The sequence below is a fragment of the Podarcis vaucheri genome, assembly GCF_965113315.1.
Source record: "Podarcis vaucheri genome assembly, chromosome: 1".
In the NCBI taxonomy this organism is placed as follows: domain Eukaryota; kingdom Metazoa; phylum Chordata; class Lepidosauria; order Squamata; family Lacertidae; genus Podarcis; species Podarcis vaucheri.
This window is the reverse complement of record NC_138759.1, coordinates 124,352,672-124,371,582: the sequence shown is the minus strand read 5'-3', so window position 1 is coordinate 124,371,582 and position 18,911 is coordinate 124,352,672. Positions and strand designations below refer to the sequence as shown.

At 43.4% G+C, this 18,911-nt stretch overlaps 2 protein-coding genes across 5 annotated transcripts in view; both read left to right on the top strand.

Moving 5' to 3' along the window:
* The window catches only part of STAT4 (signal transducer and activator of transcription 4), a 37,213-nt gene extending 29,606 nt beyond the window's left edge, over positions 1 to 7,607 (top strand). For 3 of the 4 annotated variants that reach the window (XM_082238168.1, XM_082238166.1, XM_082238169.1), the window contains exons 20-24: positions 683 to 819; positions 1,307 to 1,498; positions 2,981 to 3,047; positions 3,565 to 3,673; positions 5,066 to 7,607. In XM_082238168.1, coding sequence (XP_082094294.1) covers positions 683 to 819; positions 1,307 to 1,498; positions 2,981 to 3,047; positions 3,565 to 3,673; positions 5,066 to 5,092 — 532 coding nt within the window. In that variant the 3' untranslated portion in view covers positions 5,093 to 7,607. The remainder of the gene's footprint in view (positions 1 to 682; positions 820 to 1,306; positions 1,499 to 2,980; positions 3,048 to 3,564; positions 3,674 to 5,065) is intronic. The other variant, XM_082238167.1, reaches the window with a different exon arrangement.
* A 2,833-nt stretch (positions 7,608 to 10,440) lies between these two features.
* The window catches only part of STAT1 (signal transducer and activator of transcription 1), a 45,715-nt gene continuing 37,244 nt past the window's right edge, over positions 10,441 to 18,911 (top strand). The window contains exons 1-4 of the mRNA XM_082238611.1: positions 10,441 to 10,560; positions 13,512 to 13,640; positions 15,534 to 15,678; positions 16,996 to 17,094. Of these exons, the coding sequence (XP_082094737.1) occupies positions 13,513 to 13,640; positions 15,534 to 15,678; positions 16,996 to 17,094 (372 nt within the window). The 5' untranslated portion in view covers positions 10,441 to 10,560; position 13,512. The remainder of the gene's footprint in view (positions 10,561 to 13,511; positions 13,641 to 15,533; positions 15,679 to 16,995; positions 17,095 to 18,911) is intronic.

Here is an 18,911-nt window from a genome sequence, read left to right as displayed (position 1 = left end):
TTTACTGCAATGGGTTGCACTTTTGTTTTGTATGGAAGTTTATCACAGGGTCATTGGCACCTGAATACTGATCATAGGGCCTTTGCTGATCCTTCTAGAGACAAGCATGATGAGGAACCACTGGTCTGCCAAAAACTACTTCAGGAGAGCAATATAGAATACGAAACAGAATAGCAGAAAAGACGTAAACAGCCCGTTCAGCACCACTTCCCTAATAAAGTTTGGAGCTCCGTGCTGCAGTTTGAATGTAAAAAGTTGCAGGTGACCAGCATTTACATGTGTTTGCTGCATAACATTTTGCCTGGTTCCTGAAGGGGTAGGCAAGTTAGAACTGGTCCACACCAGAGCAAACTGTGGATTCACACTGTCCTGTTTCTCCTTTAATGTAAGACATTCTCCATTCCAGAGTAGACTCAGATTTCCTCCCCTTGAAATGCAGGGGTTTTCAATCCTTGGAAAGTCCAAAATGTCCAGGATTTTAAACCTGTGAAAGGGGGAAAGGTCCAGGACAACACAGGGATGGGGTCCACATTTTGCTCTGGTGTGGTCAACAAATTGCAGCAACAACTAAGTGTTTGAGGCACCTTAGAAAAATTCTTTAGTCCCTAGCGTGCCACAGGATTTCCTGACAAGCATTGTGCACATATGAAACCTATTTCTTTTCCTCTTTTTCTTTTTACAGATGTATTATGGGGTTTGTAAGCAAAGAAAAAGAGAGAAATTTGCTCAAGGACAAGATGCCTGGAACATTTTTACTGAGGTTTAGTGAAAGCAACTTAGGAGGGATTACTTTTACCTGGGTATCGCGGTCAGAAAATGGTACGTGCTATATTTTAACATGCTGAATGCTGCACTCCAAACCCCTATCGCCCTTATCCATGAGTTCAAAAAGCAATTTGGGAAATGCACACTAGTGGCCTGGCCCCGCCCTCCCTTTTCATCTCACATGCCAAATTGCCAGTACCAAACTTTTTAGGATCCTTTTTAGATCATTCGAATGTTGCTTTTAATGCAAATCTCAGTGCTACCTTAACTACAGGTGTAAGATTAAATAAAGACTGCTGTAGCTTCTGTGGACCTCCTTCTCTGGGTTGCAGTAGTCCCCTATAAAGTATATTCAGTTGGTACCTTAACAGGTTAGGACGAAATGGATCTGTTACTTGTCTCAGCTCTCAGCTGGCCAGCATTTGTGTATTTGGCATTTTTATTATTTTAAGTGAGTTTGTGGTTCTTCTTTCCATTTGACAAAAAACAACCTGCGATCAACTATCTGTCTGCTTATTCATAACTATCTTGTCCTTCACAGGAGAAGTGAATTTCCATTCTGTTGAACCATATAATAAGGGTCGTTTAACTGCGCTGCCGTTTGCTGATATTTTACGAGATTACAAAGTTATTATGGCAGACAACGTTCCTGAAAACCCACTGAAATATCTCTATCCAGATATTCCCAAAGACAAAGCCTTTGGAAAGCACTATAGCTCTCAGCCAAATGAAGGTAGGATATTGCTTAAAAAAAAATAAAAATCTTCCCCCACCATTTTACATTAAAACTGCTGAGCATGCAAACTCCCGATGCTCATGCTTGCCATATTTGTTCTTTAAAAACAGATTAGACTTGTCCATTTTTAATTACTTCCTGTGGTGCACAAGACATCTTACGATCAAAGCAGTAACAAAAATACAAACCGAAGCTAGCAAAGAAGATAAAGCAAGCTGGCTTGGCAAAGACAGTCACTCCCTGTCTCCCTCACAACTGCGATATTAAATGGAACGTTCTCTGCAAGGTTAATTACTCAACCAGGCATACAAAAGCTGCATGCCCCGCCACAAGCACAGATCAGAAAGTCAAATGTGGTTAAGCCCCATCCTAAGAACTTCTGGAGCAGCCTTTAACATAGGAAGCGGCCATATACAGTGGTGCCTCGCAAGACGAAATTAATTCGTTCCACAAGTCTCTTCGTCTTGCGAGTTTTTCGTCTTGCGATGCACGGTTTCCCATAGGAATGCATTGAAAATCAATTAATGCGTTCCTAGGGAAACCGCCTTCAGACCAGGTCCGGGGACAGTCTGTCCCCGGACCTCTTCTGAAGGCTGGGGGGGGGACAAGGGCTTTTCTTCCCACCCCCAGCATTTTAAAAAAAACCCGGGACAGCTGCCCGGGCGATCTTAAAATGCTGGCGGGCAGCATTTTAAAATCGCCCCGGGACAGCGGAGGACTTCTCCGCTGTCCGGGGCGATTTAAAAGCCCCTGGGAAGGCAGGCAGGGGGGACAAAGACTTTCGCCCCCCGCCCGCCTTCAGAAGGTGTTCCCGCCCCCCCGCCCGGCTTCGGAGCACCGTTCAGAAGCCCGGCAGCGGGGGCAGGTGTTCCCGCCCCCCCCCGCCCAGCTTCGGAGCACCGGGAGAAGCGATCTCCCCGCAGCCCCTTGCTTCAAAAGAGGTCCGGGGGCAGCGGGGAGAAGCTTCCTGCTGTCCCCGGACCTGGGGCTGCGGGGAGAAGATCGCTTCTCTCCGCCGCCCCTTGCTTCAAAAGAGAAGACCCGCTGTCCCCGGGGCAAGCTTCGTTTTGCGAAGCAAGCCCATAGGGAAATTCGTCTTGCGAGGCAACTCGAAAACGAAAAAACCTTTCGTTTTGTGAGTTTTTCGTCTCGCGAGGCGTTCGTCTTGCGGGGCACCACTGTACCAAGTCAAACCATTGGTCCACCTAGCTCAGTATTGTCAACTGTGGCTGCAAGTGGTTCTCCAAGGTTTCAAGCAGAAGCTTCTCCCATCACCAGTACTTTTGGCCAGGACTTGAACCTGGAACCTTGTGCATGTGAAGAATGTGTGCTCTGCCACTGAGCTATGTGTCCTCCCCCACCAGCTGTCTTCAGTGAAGAACAAATTCACCCGGCTGCACTGCTGAATATGCACTTCTGGTTTCCTAGATGGGAGATTTAATGTCCATAATGTTGTTGTTGTTGTTGCTTTTAATTTAGCGCCAAGGCCTATGGAAGGAGGAACCAAAGGTTACGTTCCATCTGTATTTATCCCAGTCTCCAAAATGTGAGTCATGCTGATTAAGTCGCGTTTCCCAAACTTCTTAGTGTGGAAAGTCTGGCATACCAGTCCAATTGGTATGTTGCTCTTCAGCAGAGGAAGTGACATTCTTTTGCTCCTTTGTCTTGGAAACCCTCTCCTAATAAGTGGGCGAACCATCCAGGATTGATGGGAAGTGAAAATAGACTACAGTGGTACCTCGGGTTAAGAACGTAATTCGTTCTGGAGGTCCATTCTTAACCTGAAACTGTTCTTAACCTGAGGTACCATTTTAGCTAATGGGGCCTCCTGCTGCCACCACGCGATTTCTGTTCTCATCCTGAAATAAAGTTCTTAACCAAAGATACTATTTCTGGGTTAGCGGAGTCTGTAACCTGAAGCATCTGTAACCTGAAGCGCCTGTAACCCGAGGTACCACTGTATGTGCCTGAGGCGCCAATTAAGCTTAGTCCCTTACAACAGTATCTGCTTCTTGCGTATTACTCATTCAAGATGTCATTTTTGTCTGTCTTTTTTTTTAAAGCCTGAGTGATTCCACAGACCCACCTTCTCCATCAGACCTTCTCCCCATGTCTCCAAGTGTCTATGCTGTTTTGAGAGAACACCTGAGCCCTACCGTAATGGAAACTGCTGTACGTTCCAAGCTTAATTTCTTCTAAACTTGTGGTTAACAAATGAAGAGGTGCTGTTAAGGAGTGACTGGGTATCTTTTAGAATACAGTTGTACTTTGGATCCCAAACGCCTTGCGAGTCGATTGTTTTGGCTCCCGAACGTCACAAACCCGGAAGTGAGTGTTCCGGTTTGCAAACGTTCTTTGGAACCCGAACGTCCGACATGGCTTCCACGGCTTCCGATTAGCTGCAGGAGCTTCCTGCAGCCAATCAGAAGCCACGCCCTGGTTTCCAAACATTTTGGAAGTCGAATAGACTTCCGGAACGGATTCCGTTCGACTTCTGAGGTTCCACTGTACCGGACTGCGCAAAGCTTTATTGTCACTAACTTTTTTCCGCTGTTGATAAAACGGCACTAAGTATGTCAGCACTGGTTATCAGGTGCTATAACGAAAGAGCTAGTGACTGTGTTCTTACATAATGTGAAATGAAATGATGGCTTAATGCAAATGGGTGGTCTCTGTCTGAGCAGATTGCAGCCGCTTTGTACCTGTTCTTGGCTCCCACTCAGGTTGAGAGGGGGACAGCTTACAAGTGATTCTGGGTTCAGACAGCACACTAAGCCAGCCCCTGCTAAAAGGACAGCTTTATAGGGAAGACTGTGTAGTTTGTTAGGAGGAGAAGAGAATAGTACTCCAAAACACTTAGCTCTTCACATGGTTAGGAAGCAATAAACCGTTTCCAAATAAAATTCTTGCAGCCGCTCTTAAAAGACTCCCTGCACACGCATGTGTGTTTGCTACCTTGCAGCTCCAGAAACTGCTTACATTTTAAGGAATTATGCAAACACTGCACACAGCACCCTGATAAATGTATGCTTATAGGAGAAAATTTCTACATTTATAACCAAACTACTGTATTTGTAGCCCTCAGTAGGCTGCAGTTTCTTTTGCTATGATGAATAGTTTTGTATAATTCACAAGCTTGCACATTCCTCCACCAACTAAGGAAAAGACAACACTTTGCTTATTTAGTACTGCTTCCTCCGCAGAACTGATACGGCACAAACTTCCAAAACGAAGCTGGGTCTTTAAAAAATGATTTTATAGATCAAATTGGGCCTCTAATCCTCAGTGATATTCTCCCCCCCCCCGCGCTTAATTAATTGGGTCAACAGTACCATTGTGCCTTTTTCATAACGTAACATCTGGATTTCACACCACAGTAGAAAATTAGGTCAATCTTTCACAAGAGGGGAACAAATAGATCTTTTGTTTGCTTCAGCTTTCAGTTTTCAGATACACATTTGGCATTTTCATTTCCAGCAAGCTGTAGCTCAACTTGCATTTAAGAAAAACAAACAGCAACGAATTTCCACAAACTGATAGATTCTTCTTCTTCTTCTCTTCCAGTTAAGTTCTCCATATTCAGCTGACTGACGATTCTAAAGTGCATATGTATGTTTTTAAACAGAAACATTCCTAAGAAGATGTTTTTCTAGTTCCCTTTGTAGATACCGTATCTGTACCCTGTGGAGCACAGATGGGGAACCTGTGGTCCTACAGACGTTTCTGGAGTACAACTGCCATCATCAATTACTTTTAGTCATCCTGACTGGTGTTGATGAGAACCACAGGTTCTTCATCACTCCTCCAGACACACACAATTGTCTTTGACCAAACTCTGCTTTCATAAATTAAGTCAATACTTGGCCTGGTTCAGACATAACACTAAGCCATGGATTGGGCCCAAAGAACAAGCTGTGATAAGCCTCTGGCTTGTGCACCCCACCCCTGCTCTCCATGATTTACCCCAAGGGATAGCTCAGTCAATGCAGCATGAAATGCTTAATCTCAAGGTCATGGGTTCAAGCCCCTCGTGGGGCAAAAGATTTCTGCATTGCAGCAAGTTGAACTACATTGTACTTATGGTCCTTTCTAACTATTCCATGATTCTCTTATTCTAGTCCTGGCTTGTTTGAACTAAGCACAGTGAACATAAATCACCATTTCATCAGTTTTGCCATAACAGAAAGCTGCAGATGATTTAAAACTGCTAATGGAAGCAGTGCCGGATTTACGTATAAGCTAAACAAGCTATAGCTTAGGGCCCCACTCTCTTGGGAACGCCCCCCCCCCAAATACTTCTTAATTGTATTTCACTATCAATATACTTCTTCTTAATTGTATTTCAGTTCAACAATCACTTTGATAAAATACATATTTTGTTATGTGCAAATGGCTCTAGATACCTATTAGGTCCATAAAATACCATATAGCATATATTCAACACAAAAAACAGTGACAATTTGTTGTTGACAAAGGACAGCTGGACATATAAAGGGCCCCATTACCTTCAGTAGCTTAGGGCCTCATCAAACCTAAATCCGGCCCTGGATGGAAGTATGCACTTTCCTGACATTGCATGTGAAGGAGGAGAGCATTGGCACTGTGCAAGCCTGAGGCTCACTTTGGCTTATTCTCACAACCCTGGTTTAGCATTATGTCTGAACTGGGACTAGAACTTAGTACATGAAACAGGTGGCAATGAAAAATTTGGAAATGGATGTACTACTGAAAAGTTAGAATCAAATTAGTTGTACAGGTCTAAAAATCTTAACTTCTGCCTTTATACTCCATATAGATATAATTTAATGGGGAATTGTGGTAGAATTCCTGCTGCTCTTTGCAATCTGTCCTTCCCACTCCCTAAAAATTGGGGTTCTATATTTTAATTCTTGCCACTTCTGGATCCTGAACTATGAATCCTGGCAGCCATTCCAAAATCCACCATGTTTTCAACAAATCTTACAAGTCATGCCACATAGGTTATGTATTTTTGCTATATATTCTTGTGATATTTTAATCTGTGTGCACCAAACTGTCATTCTTACAATATATTAAACCTTGATACAATGAAGAACTGAGCCAAACATGCATATGTGTGAATAACTCTTCAAAGCAGCCTTAAAAACTACAAGCTAGAGTGACTGCAAACAACATAATTATGTGAGAAAACATATTGGGTCTTTCATTGAAGCCTAGCCGCATTGGAAATATTGAATAAATTGACACACATCCAGAAACGGTTGGACATCAGATTGAGAACTGGATTTTCTAGCTCCAAGACAAGTGGTTTTTGCATGGCCAAAAGAATAGCAGACCCCCTTGGCTGGAGAGTGTATAATGAATATGACTATCAGCTGATTTTATAAAGAAACCACTACCGATACCTGAGCCTGGTTCAAGTCGGTGTTGAAAGGTGGAGAATTGTTATATTTTTGTGTCTTTATAGTTTTAAGTCTAGTGACTATGAGATAAGAACATTGGAATGGGCTTATGTTATGTACTAAGTTGAATAGGATCCAAAATGCAGCAGTCTGATTGGTCCTAGAACAATAAGATCCAGAATGCAGCAGTCTGATTAGTCCACAGGAACCAACCAATCCAGCTCCAGGTGGAAGTGAATCTGCAACCTGATTGGCCTACAGGAGAATCCCGGAATTAGCCAATCACGTGGGGCCCATTGTGTAAATAATGTATATAAAGCAGACATTCTGGGGGAACTTCCATTCCTCCTCACCACTATGAGCTGAATAAAGAGCATGAAATCCACTCTCGACTCCGAGTATATCTCAGCTTACCATGCTTAATATCAGCTGTGACATTGAATGAAAGTTAGATTCCCCCCCTCTACATCCCAGGTGAGAGCTGAGAGGGACTACTACCTTCTGTGGGTGGTAAGGGTTAATAACTACCTTTAAGAGAGGACTCCATAGTCTATTTTTACTACTGTTTGGGATTGTTTTTTTACATTAGTTTTCTGTATCTTAGTGAATAATGAAAAAACAAAAAATCTTAATGGCAAAAAAAGATTTATCTGATGAATTGGTGCATTTGCACAGAAGAAGGGTAGAAAAAACATTTGTCAAATAAATACTCAAATTATGTCTTTTTTGTGTGTGCCTGTGTTGTCATTTTTTATTTTTATAACAGCCAGGGTCTCAGAAACTAGAAGTTACCCAAGCCCCTCTCAATCTCTGAAAGGACTTTCACACATGAAGCATGTAGAATGAATGCTGTTGTTCTTGATCATTGCATAACCTTCAAGAGATACGTGTGTGTGTGTGTGTGTGTGTAATAGCATGCGTGAATGAATGCCTTAGTATACAGGAGAACTAGGAACAACCACAGAACCAAAAGAGTTACGGTAAATGCTTTCTGGACCAAGCTTTGCCCATGGTGGTAAGAGGAAGGCATTCTGCTCATGCTGGAGTTCTCTCTTTCTCCATTGCTACCGGAGAAGATGCTAAAATTGGTTAATATATGAGATTGACCAGAGTTTATTTTGGGGTACAGAGAAGTACAGACACTAGTGTGTGTATAATACGTGTGTTTTTAAAAAAAGTTTTCTGATTGAGCAGTGTTCCGAACTTTCATGCAAATAAGGAACTGGGTACTATTAACCATCTCCGGCCCCCTTAACTTCCACTTCAATCCTGTTTTAAAAGCAAGGACGTGAAACCAGATTTGGGCTCCCTGGCATCATCTATTAAGCCCTGCGGCCCCATGTTGGCCAGTGCGGGAGACGCAACAAATTACAACATTTTCCATTTCAGTCCATGCCAATATTTCCTGGACAGCTCCCCTCTGAACTTCCGGGGTTCCTGTCTTGTTTTCACAGTGCTTTACAATGGACGCGCTCATATATCGCTTTGCATCGATCCGAAACACTGCAATAGTAAGTTGGGGCTTTGCTTTCTTTTCTTTAACTCAGAGGAGGTTACTGAAATCGAAAGGAGAAAGGAGGTCAAAGCAATCCTCCCGGCCATCTCTCTGAAGCCAGCTCTTTCTCCTCTCCCTCCCCAAACCCCCACCACGTGGGACCGTTTTTAACTTTCGTTTTCATTGCGGACGCTGGCTTTCCCGTACTTGTCCCTGTTTCTCAGAAAGCACGTGTGGCTGTGCTGTTCCAGGAACAGCTCTCTCCTCCCGCCCTTCACCCAGGCGCGGCATCCGCTTCCTCCCCTTTCTGTGTGGTTTGGCTGGAAAAAGCAGGCTGGGATTTTGGGGGTTTCCTAGCGGGTTCTGCATGTTTGACCCCGACCGTTCTTTGCCTTACCGAAAAGCTTGATAATATTGAACTTGGCAGCTTTGCAGACTTCTGCTTCATTGCTCAAACGGTGGTAACTTTGGTGGCATCAATGTAAGAAAAGTTCTACACAGGAAATTTATTTCCTGGGATAGACTCTCAATCTCAGGGTTGTGGGTTGAAGTCCCACGTTGGGTGAAATCTTCCCTCCTCTCCACCCCATATCTATAGTTTACTAAGAGTTTGAGATATTACCTACAACACTACTGATGCTAAAGGAAACGCACAACTGTGAAGACTTGACCTTTGGGGAGGTACAAAACCATAGGGAAGCTTCAAATATTTAAACAGAAGCTGTAATCTGATAGGCTTTTAAAAAGGTAAAGGGACCCCTGACCATTAGGTCCAGTCGTGGCCGACTCTGGGGTTGCGGCGCTCATCTCGCTTTATTGGCCGAGGGAGCTTGGTGTACAGCTTCCGGGTCATGTGGCCAGCATGACTAAGCCACTTCTGGCGAACCAGAGCAGCACATGGAAATGCTGTTTACCTTCCCACCAGAGCAGTACCTATTTATCTACTTGCACTTTTGACGTGCTTTCAAACTGCTAGGTTGGCAGGAGCAGGAACCGAACAATGAGAGCTCAGCCTGTTGCGGGGATTCAAACCACCAACCTTCTGATCGGCAAGTCCTAGGCTCCGTGGTTTAACCCACAGCGCCACCTGCGTCCCTTATACCTGCTTTTACCTGGGAGCTAATCCTATGCAACTGGGGGGGGGGGGAGAGATAACTTCAGAGTAGAGCTACAGATCATTGTGCAGGAAAACCCTTTTTGCTACAGCCTTGGATTTGTAGATTCCACCTAGGACTGGGTTGCTAATTATTTTGTGCCAAGCACATGCAAAAATTAGGAAGCCTTCATCATGCAATCCTCTCAAACTCACTAACCTCGAGGTTTTTGTCCCTGTTGGAACAAACAGAGCCCCTTCTTTATGCGCTTCTTCCTAGTGAGATCTGGAGGGTGGCAACATAAGAACGGGCCTTTTCTGCAGTGGCTCCCTGTCTATCGAATGCTCTCCCCAGGGACATTCACCTGGTGCTTTCATTATATATTTTTAGCACCAGGTTAAAACACTCCTATTCAACCAACCTTTGGCTGATGAATCTTTTACAGCACTTTAAATGCATCTGTGGGAAGGGGGAGGGTGTTTTGTTGTTTTTGCTTAATTATTTACTGTGCTTTATCTTGAATTTTATTCTTTGAACTGCCTCTGGGATCTCTTGATGAAGGGTAGTATATATATATTTAAAAAAAAAACCCAGCAGCAGTAGTGTCAAATTCTGTCAAAGAAACATCTGTCAACAGCCCTGAGATATATGTATTAAATTTGATATTTTTTTAATGCATAAAAATCCACACATATCTTGCCAAGGGGAACAATGCTTTTTATTTATTTTTTTAAAGGGCAAGGATGAGGAGACGGTAGAGAGAGCGCGTTAGCTAGCTTTAGGGAACGTTTGCAAAAAGAACACAGCAAGATCAGAGGACGATAATAGCACGGCCCCTTTGCTAAGCTACAGCTGTGCTTTTGCCGGAGAGGGAGGAGAGCGCAATCGTGGGAACAGCCTTATTATTCAAAGAAGGCGGAACACACTCTCCTGAATGGTTGCTCGCCGAAAGCTGCGCCTCGCTGATTGGTCGCGCTACTGCCGCCGCTTGCTATTTCCTAGTCCGGCTTACTTTCGTTTTAGACAGAGTCGGGGAGCATTTGGAGGGGGGAATCGGCGCGCGCTCCGGGGCATCTGCAGACCAGCCAGGTAAGCAGAAGGAGCAAGGTGCCGCTTGCTTCCGTAGTTTTGGGCTCTCCAAGAATGCAAGGGAGATAGATGCATGCAAAAAGGGCCAGCCGTCTGCTTGGGCCTTACGGATTCCCAGGGTCTTCGCGCAAGCGTCTCTCCAACGCCGGGATATAAAATAAGGCTGCGAGAGTAAGGCTGCATCCATTCTAGGCATTGCCTTCCATATATATGTGTGTGTGTGTGTCTATACTGTATATATATGTATCTATATATTGGGGAGCTGTAACTTACTCCGCACAGAACTGGAATTCGCAGCGCGCTTAAACTGATAGTGCCAGGATTCCTTTTTTTGGGGTGTGTGTAAAATATGCATCAAGTGTGCTTTACATTTATGGTGCGAGTGGTTTCGAAGTTTTTTTCCTCTCCCCACTCCTGTGCAAATGCACCAGTTAATCAGGAAAACCCTTTTTTTTTGCCATTCAGATTTTTCGTTTTTTCATCATGCCAAGTTCTGTTCGGAAGCAGCTGGACGCGACTTCCAAGTATACGTGGGAGATGGGGCTGGACAGTTGCATTCTTGGAATTTGTCGCAAACCCTTGAGTGTTGCAAGCTTCGCTGGCGATTGCGCTTATTTTCCGGAGCCAGAATGCGTAGCCAGGGGCGGGCACCTCCCCCCCCCATCAAGTAAATAAATAAAAATATAACAATCTTCCTCCCTGGCAAGTATTTTTCTGTAGAAAACATCAGTGCCTGACTTTGTATAATATTTTTTATTAATTTTTAATCACATTGATCCAAAAGAGCCACATTATCACAATATCAAATTACAATACAATTATTTTAAAAATGGTTTAATTTGGTATTATAATATTTTAAGGGTGACTTCCCGTGTGTTGGATTTCAGGGTGCAAAGTTCTTATTTCTTTCTGCTTCCATAATCTTGATTATTCTAATGACAGCAGTTCTGATTTTGATCCTTTATTTAGCAGTGCCTGCTTTTGTTACTTATGTATGTGGTATATTATTTTATCCTTCCCTCAAATGTGTGAGCCATTGTCTGCAGAACATCAAAATTTAGAATACTGACTGACCATCTCTCTTGCTCAGTCTTGCACTACTACTTGGACCATAGAGCGGTCATTCAGTACCTTGCGGAGCATAAAGACCTGGCTAAGGTCAGAGGTCACAGGGGAGTCTCAGTGGGCTATGCTTACTGAGCGTGCACAGAAAAACTGCATTGGAAAAAAAGAATTTGAGAAGGAAGTGTGAAACGGTTTTCAGCAAATTCAAGAAAACTTGTTTTAGTTCAGGGTTGTTGTTTTTTAAAAGGCGTGTTTTTTGTAATTTTGCAAATTATACCCTTTAACTGCATGAAAGGTACGCCCAGATGTTTATTTATTTATTTATTTACCTTCTAGTTGTCAAATGACGTAAGATTTTGACAGATTATTCTGGGGTCAAAAGAAAACAATTTAAAAGAGCTGTTGTTGAGATGTTTCATTCTGAATCTGCTAGACAGAGCCAGATAGAAGTCCTGCCCCCTGCCCAACATAAATCCTGGCTACGCCCATGGCAGAATTAAAGCAAAACAAGAGGGAATTGGTTATTAAGGTGCTAAAGATTGGGTTATTTCTCCCTACTTGTCTTGGTCCAGATTGCGATCTGTCTGGGGCCAATGCAGAAATGCACTGAGCATCATCCCGTTCAAATTAAGCATTATTTTGTCCCTCTGATTTCAGTGGGGAACGATTAAAAGCATGCCTGTTAAATCTTGCCAGCTGAACCCAGTGGTGTGCGATACTGCTTAACTTAGGGGTTAGATTGCACCTCTTTTCTCCAGTTGCTGAATTAATGTAAGTCACAAGAGAGGGGAGATTTCTGAACTTTTTGCAGGATGTGTCCAGATGCCAAACAGTTTGGCAATTGTCCTGTACATTTTAAATTATTTGTACCTACATGCACTATCCACCTAACCTTATAACAGAAGAATGCTATAAAAGTAAGCCCTGTTGCATTCAGTGTGGCTTACTCCCAGGGAAGTGGGTATAGGATTGCAGCCTAAGTCCTGCTCATCCCCATTTTTCACCCTTACAATTCCTCCACTAGCCTTTTTACTCCCTGTTGCAAAGGCAGAAAAATTGTGCTGTTCGTATAGCATAATAATAATTCATATCCTGCTTTAATAGGTATGAGTTACTCGTGCGTAAACTGGTGCCTTTCTCGGTTAATTTGCCTTGTTAAACCTTTCTGACTGCACAGCCCCCTCTCATCGTGGCTGCCTCAGTCACTGGCAGAATCCGTCAGTGGGCGTTTCTTGAACCTCTTCCAACATAAAAGTTGTTTGACACCCAGTCTCCTCCTCCTCTCACTGCGCGGGAGTCTTCTGCGCAGGGAAGGCGTGGGTAGCGGAGGACCTGGGCTCTCCTCACTGATGTCCAGTGAAGGGTCCTGGAGCCCTCTCTCCAATTCCCCCGTCTGCCTCCCCCCTTTATCCCCGGTGTTGCGCTGATTGGCTTCCCCCTCTACTGAGCTGTTTCTCCCCCTGCTGCTGGGTCCTTCGCCAGCATCATCTGGGAGCCTCCCCTTCGCCTCTCCCTCCGATGTCAGTTCCCTGACACCTGCCCATCTGGCCGGGTTTCCCCAGCCACTCTGGGCGGCTTACAGCACGCATAGAAACATAGTAAGACATTGAATATTAAACGTTATAAAATGCAGTGTTGCTTGGCACAGAATTCAAGTTTGCTTTTTAGTACAGCTGGGCCTAAGCCATTTTCTGATGGAGCAGCCTTGTGAACACACAAGTTACTGGCTTGCAGGTCTCAGCCTTTTGCTAGCTTCCTAAACTTTTGGTAGCCTGCAGTTCCATTCTGATCTCAGAGAAGAGGAAGCTAAGATCTCCACTGAGGTGTGTGATAAGAGAACGTTACGGTAAGTATTCTTAAAAACTGTTCTCCTTTTGATTCTGCAGGATGAGTCAGTGGTATAAATTGCAGCAGTTGGATTCGAAATTCCTGGAGCAAGTGCACCAACTATACGATGACAGTTTCCCCATGGAGATACGACAGTATCTCGCGCAGTGGCTGGAAGCCCAAGACTGGTGAGAGGCCAACTTGTGTTTGAGATGTCAAATGATAAGATTGTGTTCCAAACTGTGCGTGGCCTAATTTGCTCCTGTCAAAACGATTGAGCTTTAAAAAGTGCCAAAGATAATGTTTGCATAGGAACTAAGTTTTGGTAAAGCAAGTAAACATGTTTTATTGTAAGCCCTTGTTTGGCAACCAGCTTAATGTTGAGATGTAAGCAAGTTGAGCCAACGACATCCTAAGTCTTGTCAACTAAAGTCTTGTCATCCTGTTGAGGATGTTACTTGCATGACATCACGGTACCTGGCAGTGTTTGAAATTAACAGGCGCATTTTGCATCTGGTCCTTGACCACTTGTGACCAAGTGAAAAGTGCCTGACATCTCCACCAACCAGGAATAATTGGATCTGGACTGTTTTTGCACACTAATACCCCACCCTACCAGTTACATTTTATCTACTCAATCGGAATGATATTCTGGAACGAAATTGCTTTTCCTGAGCAGTAGCAGATATCGTTAAGAAAGAGGTCGGAATAGGCCAATACAGTGGTACCTTGGTCCTCAAACTTAATCCTTTCCGGAAGTCCGTTCCAAAATCAAAAGGCACGCATTCCCATAATGCAAAAATGGATTAATCCATTCCAGACTTTTTAAATAAAAAACCTAAAAAAGCAATTTAACCTGAATTTTACTATCTATTGATCTATAACCAGAGCCAGTGTGGTGTAGTGGTTAAGAGCGGTGGACTCATAATCTGGTGAACCAGGTTCGCTTCCCTGCTCCTCCACATGCAGCTGCTGGGTGACCTTGGGCCAGTCACACTTCTCTGAAGTCCCTCAGCCCCACTCACCTCACAGAGTGTTTGTTGTGGGGGAGGAAGGGAAAGGAGAATGTTAGCCGCTTTGAGACTCCTTTGGGTAGTGATAAAGCGGGATATCAAATCCAAACTCTTATAACAGGGGTCAGCAACCTTTTTCAGCCGTGGGCCGGTCCACCGTCCCTCAGACCATGTGGTAGGCTGGATTATACAGTGGTACTTCAGGTTACATACGCTTCAGGTTACAGACTCCGCTAACCCAGAAATAGTGCTTCAGGTTAAGAACTTTGCTTCAGGATGAGAACAGAAATCGTGCTCCAGCGGCGCGGCAGCAGCGGGAGGCCCCATTAGCTAAAGTGGTGCTTCAGATTAAGCACAGTTTCAGGTTAAGAACGGGCCTCCGGAATGAATTAAGTACTTAACCCGAGGTACCACTGTTTTTTTTAAAAAAAAGAAAGAAAAAAAGAACGAATTCCTATGCCCTACAAATAACCCAGAGCACGTTCAGCTTCCGAAAAACATTTGCAAGCTGGAACACTTACTTCCAGGTTTGCAGTGTTTGGGTTCCAAGTTGTTTGAGTACCAAGGCGTTTGAGAACCAAGGTACCACTGTATATATGTGAAGTGTCCCTGGATCAAGTGACTTTTCTTCTTCAAGTTCTCAGACTTCTTATTCTAGCTCAAGGTTGTCATATGAACAAGCCAGATGTTCAACTGAGAATCGATCACAACCAGTCCATCATTTGCAAAGCGAGACTTCAGAGCCGTCTTGCCCCCAAATGGCAACTAGACATTCTGTTTTGGCGACTGCAACCTTGGTTTAAGGAGCCATTTGGCATGTAGCTTCTATATCTTGAGTTTCTAACACTGGTACCTGGTGCTGCTCCAACCCAAAACATAATGGTGGCACACCTGTCTGCTTTATTTGTACCTATTTGATTCAAGCTGCAGTGCAGTATTGTTAGTTGGGATTGCTGCTGCAAATAATAAACCAAAATAGGCTGCTGGAAGGGCAGAGGACCTTGCAAGAAGGTTTGTGGAAGGGTAAAGAAGCTGAAAGCGAACATCTTCCATTGCTCCATTTCCCAGGGACCATGCTGCTAGCGATGTTTCACAGGCGACTCTGCTGTTCCATAACCTGCTGTCTCAGCTGGATGACCAATACAGCCGCTTCACACAGGAAAACAACTTTTTACTTCAGCACAACATTAGGAAGAGCAAACGTAACCTACAGGTAATGTCCCTGTGAATGAGAAGTATCTCTGTAAAAAAATATATATATGTAAAATTATTCACATGGTTTACATACGCTCTTCATTCATGCAAGGATCTCGCCATGATCCTTCCGTTCAGAAGGGCCTTGATACTGTCCCCAAGTAAATGCTGGATGTTTTCCTGGTCACGTACCAGTGAAACAAATGAGAACAGTCTAAGAACACTGCTAAACCAATTTTATTTATCCAGTCAATCCATCTTCAAAGGGTACTCTTGAAATTGCACCTCTGGGACTGGAATAATAATTTTATTATTTATACCCCATCCATCTGGCTGAGTTTCCCCAGACACTCTGGGCAGCTTATATAGCACATAGAAAAACCTCAAACATTAAAAACCTCTCAATACAGGAGAGGAGTTGGTCCCCTAACAACTCTTAGCATCTGTAACAAACTATAGCTCCCAAAACACTCTTGGGGAAGTCATGAATGTTTAAAGTGGTATCGTAGTGCTTCAAATGAATGCATGCAATTAACATATTTTTCGCTCTATAGGATACACCAGCCGATAAGACGCACCTAGTTTTTGGAGGAGGAAAACAAGAAGAAAAAAAATCTGAATCCCAGAAACCAGAACAACAAGAGGGATCTGGCTTCTGGGATAGCCTCTTGCTGTTCTGGCTTCTGGGGTAGCCGCGCAGCCTTCATTCGCTCCATAAGACGCACACACACTTTCCCTTACTTTTTAGGAAGGGAAAAGTGCGTCTTATAGAGTGAAAAATACGGTGCTTCACAGCCAATAGCTTTGTGTATTACGGTCCTGAAAATTTTAGCATGTCTTCAAATCAAGGGTAATGTTGGCAGACCCCCCCCCCTTTAATGTTTGTTCAACAATTACTGGTCCACAATCTTGGATCTTGTGTGTTGAACTGGCCCCCCAAATTTGGGCTGCTACATAACAGCTGCAGTAGTGAAGTTTATGCATATTGACCTGCAATAAGGTGGCTCTCTGAAGGATGTGGGATACTTGTGATCTGTCTTCAGAAATGCAAAATACTGAGATGAGCATAAATAAGTGCAGATTTTTCCCGGGACTATGGTTTGCCCAGGTGCATGTGTGAATAGGCTCTACTTCTGCTTCTTGGCAGCTCACCTGTTGTGTGGTTGAGTACTCGGCATCTTTTTTTATTTGAGTTTGATGGGATGTCGAAACCTGAGGATGCCCTGCTCAATGTTGTTTAGTTCCTCCTCTTGTTGTTATTTTATAGGCAAATGTAACAAAAAGTGAGAGGAGCTTGGCCAGCTCCCATTAACCTGTTTTTTATGACGTATTCTAGAACACGTTTGAGGAAGACCCCATGTTCATGGCCATGATGATCTCCAAGTGTCTGCACGAAGAAGAGAAAATCCTCAAGTTGGCTGAGGAAGTAGATAAGGTAACTGTTTTCTCCCTCGCTTTTTTGTCTCTGGGCAAACAGCATCATGTCGTTGAGAGATATCCTCTAGAGATCCACAGCGACATTCACACAGCACACCATGTGGAGTGCTGCCCCAACATTATATGCTGAAGCTCAGGCTGGACTTCCAAGAAGATCTCTTTCACTGTCAAAGTCAAAGTCAAAATGTTTATTCGGCTATTATGCCCATCATAAAGCACAACACACAAAACAAATCAGATAAAACAGCGGTCTCGTACAAGCCACAAGTAATATAACACAATTCACAGCTCACAAGGACAAATATTGGCAATTCAAAAGGAAAATTTAAGATTAAGATTAAAAATTTAGACACTACGCTAAAATCAATATCTGATGTCATTATCGAAAAATCTTCTAGCTATCAATAATCAGCTAACATTCCATTCCGTCTCTTGTACGAGAGGACGGCTGTTAGGAATTTGGCAACCTGTAGGGTAATATAAGGATCCACATCTTGAAGAACCCAGGGAAGCTGTAGGTCTACTGGTTTGTCAGCCATAGGCTGGATTATGGAGTTTAGTATACTAGCACGAGCTGAACTGTACATGGGGCAGATAAACATAACATGATGTAGAGATTCAGATGTTTTCATTTCACAAGTACACATTGAAGGAACTTGGCCCTTAGTGAATCTATGTCTCAGCACGTTTGTTGGAAAAACATTGAACCTAGCTCTAATGAAGGCATATCGGTGAGATGCGGCCATAAGCGATGTTAAGTAGGACGGAGCACGGTAGATAGGGGTTATGCCGAGATTTAACAGCAAGCAGGCTCCACCACCAGCTAAGAAATTTTGGTATAGCTCCGCATCATCCAGCCTTTGATTTATACACCTTTTTGCCACGTTTAGACCTTCACTGTCAAGTCTGCTCAGAGCCTGCAATTGTCTTTGGGTGCTTCTGTTGTTGCTAGACCTGGGTGTCATCAAAGTTAAAACAAGTGAATGGCAGAGCCTTCTTAGTGCTGGCACCTCAGCTGTGGAACGATCTCTTTTTTTTAATTACTGTTGGGGTTTTTTAATATTTCATTTTTTAAACAATGTTGTTATACATTCACATCATTTTCAGTTTTTACACTCCCAGGATTACTTAGGTACCTCGGACATCCCCCTCCCCCACTCCTGATTTCCAATTCCCCTCTATATTTTTTGCATCTAATTACATTTGTCTAATCCATTTTATCTCATTTTCTACCTTAACTAATATTACATTATAAGTGTTACAATAATCCTGCTAACGTTTTTAAGTATACGCAGTGGCCTTTAAGATATTCTATAAACTTGCCCCACTCTTGACTGAATTTCTTGTCATCTTGGTGCCTGATCCTCACGGTCATCTTGGCCATTTCGGCATAGTCCGTCCATCTTGGTTATTCACTCTTCTTTAGTTGAGACTTTCTCTTCCTTCCACTTCTGTGCAAGTAGCATTCTTGCGGCTGTTGTCGCCTACATAGTCTTTTTTATTCTTTTGTTATTTCGTCTCCTGTTAAAACCCTAGTAAAAAGGCTTCTGGTTTTTTGATAAAAGTTATCTTAAACATTTTTTTTCCCAATTCATTGTATCTCATTTCCCAGAAGTCTCTTCCTATTTTACATGTCCTCTACATGTGGTAAAAATAACCTTCTTTATGTTTACACTTCCAACATAAATGGAGGTTTTTGTACATTTTTGCTAGTTTTACTGGAGTCAAATACCAACAGTACATCATTTTCATGTAGCTTTCTTTCAGTGTACAACAAGCCATAAATTTTAAGTGGAACAATCTCGCTGCAGCCAA